Here is a 3,750-nt window from a genome sequence, read left to right on the forward strand (position 1 = left end):
GTTCAGCCCCTCGCGCAAAATTCCAGTTTGCGAGCGCAAATTACTGCACGCAAAATTGGATCTGGATAAATCCGGCCCATAGAGTAAAGACATGAAAACACACCATGGAAATGCTTTAGTAAACCCAGCAGATGGTATTAATGGTCATCTTTACAGAATGCAGAGAATTAGAAGTGAATCAGTTGGAGTCAGATTTGCTCCATAAACAGGTTTTGGTGGGCATCTTCCAGACGCAGGCTGATGGATTTTAAACAGAGTGTTTTTCACCTCATGGTCAAATCAAAGTTCTGGTTTCTAGTGATGTTAGGAGATGAGCCTAGGCTACGAGGCGTGTGTCGAGTACTGGAGGGGGGCGTTTCCATGAGGCGCGTATTGAGGCATGCTTCATTTGGGATAGAGGCCAAATACATGACGTCCGAAGCCTCGTTACCACGTGATCGCTTCGGGAAGTGGTTCAGCTCGCTGGGAACTTCAGCAGGCATTTAGACAGCCTGTGTTCAGTCAAGATGTGGGAGTTTGTAGGAGAGTCACGGTCAGTTGGATAGATTCAAAGAATAGATTGGTTGTTTTTTGGTAACATCAACCTCATTTTGGGAAATTCTCTATTTTGCATACAGAAATGCAAAAGCAAATAAATCAAATTTGGGTATCAAATAAAGAGTAGAACACAGCCCAAGCTGTATCAGTTCAAACTGATTCAATGTTGTTTTTCTATTCTCAAAAATAATAGGTATTTTTTGAACAGCAGTAATAAAGACATGCTTGATTGTTGTGGCTGCTTTGTCATGGTTACAGTTTGACATGCTGCTATATCTGTTAATTGGGCTTTGGTGCTCGCTATGTTCATAAAATTATCTTGGTGGTTCAATTGTGGAGAATCAAAGCTTTCCAACGATGTCTAACATGTCTATATTGGTAAACATTTTACCGGTGGAATTTTCATGCATTCTGTATTATTATTTGTAAACGCTTTAAAACGTTCTGAGAATTTTGGTTAGATTAAATCTGAGCAAACCACTGGTCACGGTTCTTAACTTAGTGTTAAGTAGTATTGCTTTCCAATGTGTAGTTACCATTGCTAGTGGAATCAGCTGTAAGACATTGACTTCCATTCCTGAGGTTGTTGGTTCGAGACCCACTTCAGATTTTTGAAGGTTGCGATGAAGCGCAAGTATTTTGGCTCATGTCATGTGACCAACACTTGTACTGGTTTGCCCTTGTATAAATATGGATTGGATAAAAACACTGCCTAATTAGATTGGTTGGTTGAGCCAAAAGAATGGTTGAACACATAACTTCCAACCAGATTAAAACCAAAAAATGTGGAAAACAACACCTTTCATTTTGCTCATCGTTGCCCAATTTGCACAAGCACTTTCACCATCTGCTTGAGACAAACAGTGTACAGACAATTTACTTTAAAAAGATATGATACACACACCAATCATTAACGATTTCAAAGGAACTTAAATGTGGAAAAAAAAAAAAAAAACAAACAGGAAAAACAATTGCAACATGAAGCTGTGGGGATCGTTGGAGCAAGTTGGCCAAACGGTTCAAATGTCTAATGAGGCTTCTACTACTGAATTCCATCTGTTCTGTGAAGCAACCGTCTGTTCAGACAATAGAGGAATCGAGCTCCAACCATGGTCGGTTTACTCTGCACACTTATGGAATAAATTCACAACTTCCATCAAAATGACATGTGACCATGCTTCGAGCTCAATGTTGTCTGAACAGCAGCCAGTTGGACATGACGTTCCCAAAGTTATTGGATTCAATATCAACATAAATGCACAGCCTGGTATCTAAAAGTTTGTCATTTTTTTATCCAAACATAATGGATTCTTTGTGTAAAAATGCATCTGCACTCACAGTGAGGAATATGGCATCGATGGCCTCCTGCAGGGCCTGGACAACCTGCGGTTTCTTCTCCTTAAATTTCTCCAGGATCGTTGGAACAACCTGAAAATAATCAGTCTCAGCTTACAGGAAGCGACTAAAGGGGGCGGAGCTGAAAGAAACCTGAAAACTCAGAGAGAGACTCCCTTACTTGTCCAGCGTATGTCCCGAACTTCTTCCTGAGACCAGAGGCCAGTCCAGCCAGACATTTGGCCGCCACGGAAACCAGCATCACGTTCGCATCTTTCCCCACAACCTGCAACAGAGAAACCATTGAACCTCAGCCAAGGTCAGCGGGACCGATCCAAACCAACAGCTGCTGGATCTGTCAGAACCAATCAGGGCCCAGAGAAACAGGAGTTCTGCTGGAACTGCTGGTTCCTGAACTGCTGGTGAAGAAGGAGTAAGTATTCCTCAGGTGTATCTTCCCTGATGATGGGCTAATTTCATCCTTAAATCTTTGTAGCCTTTATGGCTCAAAGCTAATAAGACCAGCGAGTCTGGTTCTGTTTCAGAGATCAGGGGCAAAGTGCAGAAACCGATTTCACCCAGACGCCTTCATCGTGACCCAGATCTACAACCTGACACCGGATCAGGGCCTCAAACAGAACCCGTGGAGCTCAGAGGTCTTCTCCTACACCTAAAATAAAAGAAGAAGATTTAAAGGGGTGAGGAGTTTACCTTCTTCAAGGCTCGGACCAGGTCTCCATAGTCTCCGTTCTCCAGTTTGGGGTTCTTTGTCAGAGCTTCAACAGCTTCAAGAGCTTCTTTTCTTTCCTGCCACTTCTTGGCTTCCTGCAGACATCATTCCCAGAGATCATCGTTACCACAGTCTGTACAAATTGTTCCCTTTGGAACTACCAGTAAACAATCACTGATTTTAATGAGTGGAGCCTTTTTAAAGGGCAGCAGACAGGAGAGCTTAACGTTTATAAATAGCCCAAACGTGTCAAACTCACGATTTTATCATAGAAGTCTTTGGGCAATTTTGAAAGAATCTCCACAGGTTCCAGCAGATCGTACGGATCCACAGCTGCTGCCACTTCTTCTTCCTCATCTCCTGAAATAAGGACAAGAGAGTCTGTGATTTTTGGCACCAAACAGAAAAGCTGGTACTTGGAGACGGTCAGCCAGCCTCACCATCAGACTGCTCTCCCTGAGCTTGTTGCTGCTCAAACTTTGCTTTCAGGTCCTGCTGAGAGCGAAGGAACCTGGTCTGCTTGGGAGGGGAGGACGGCAGCTTCACCCACTCCTCCTCCAGCTCCTTCAGCTGCAGGAACAGGGAAAGCAGACATGATTACCTGCTCTCTGTCAGCAGCCGTGTGCAGTGCTGCGCTATCTCACCTGTACTGGGTTTATATTCTGCAGTGGCGGCCTCAGAGCGTCTCTGATCCACTTGTAGATTTCAATGGCTAGCTGCTTGGCCTCATCTCTCACAGCTTTCTCTCTGGACTCAAACTGTTTGGGTAAAACTTTCACTACTGGCTTCAGGGTCACGATCTTTGATCCAAACTCGCTGTGGGAGAAAGATGAAGAGAACAAAGAACCGGTCAGTGTCTGCCTGCTCTTTTATAGAGCTGCACTGATCAGCTGCTAATATCTGCATTGGGTCTGATATTAGAGACCATTTTAAATGAGGCGGGCCCAATTAAAGAAGCAGATCTATTCAATCCATTTCTATAATTAAAATCTCTGAAACTGCAGGAAAGTTCCCCTCTTTATGGGTTTGCATAGGGATTCTATGGAATTCTTTTGTGCTGTGAACTTTTTTTTTTTTTTTTTTTTTAAGTATTTTCCATTTGAATGTTCTTCACTGGAGGCATCCATGTTTGTCAAAGAACATTACTG

General features: G+C 43.2%; 1 protein-coding gene across 1 annotated transcript in view; it reads right to left on the minus strand.

Annotated features, from left to right (window-relative positions):
- Positions 1–3,750, minus strand: part of ckap5 (cytoskeleton associated protein 5) — a 43,515-nt gene that overhangs the window by 29,340 nt on the left and 10,425 nt on the right. Inside the window, exons 5-10 of the mRNA XM_015383797.1 lie at positions 3,247–3,418; positions 3,043–3,172; positions 2,862–2,962; positions 2,584–2,697; positions 2,054–2,158; positions 1,876–1,965 (exon numbers count right to left, since the gene is read on the minus strand). Coding sequence (XP_015239283.1) covers positions 1,876–1,965; positions 2,054–2,158; positions 2,584–2,697; positions 2,862–2,962; positions 3,043–3,172; positions 3,247–3,418 — 712 coding nt within the window. The remainder of the gene's footprint in view (positions 1–1,875; positions 1,966–2,053; positions 2,159–2,583; positions 2,698–2,861; positions 2,963–3,042; positions 3,173–3,246; positions 3,419–3,750) is intronic.

The sequence above is a fragment of the Cyprinodon variegatus genome, unplaced genomic scaffold (genome assembly GCF_000732505.1).
Source record: "Cyprinodon variegatus isolate N-32 unplaced genomic scaffold, C_variegatus-1.0 Scaffold294, whole genome shotgun sequence".
NCBI classification, from domain to species: Eukaryota; Metazoa; Chordata; class Actinopteri; order Cyprinodontiformes; family Cyprinodontidae; genus Cyprinodon; species Cyprinodon variegatus.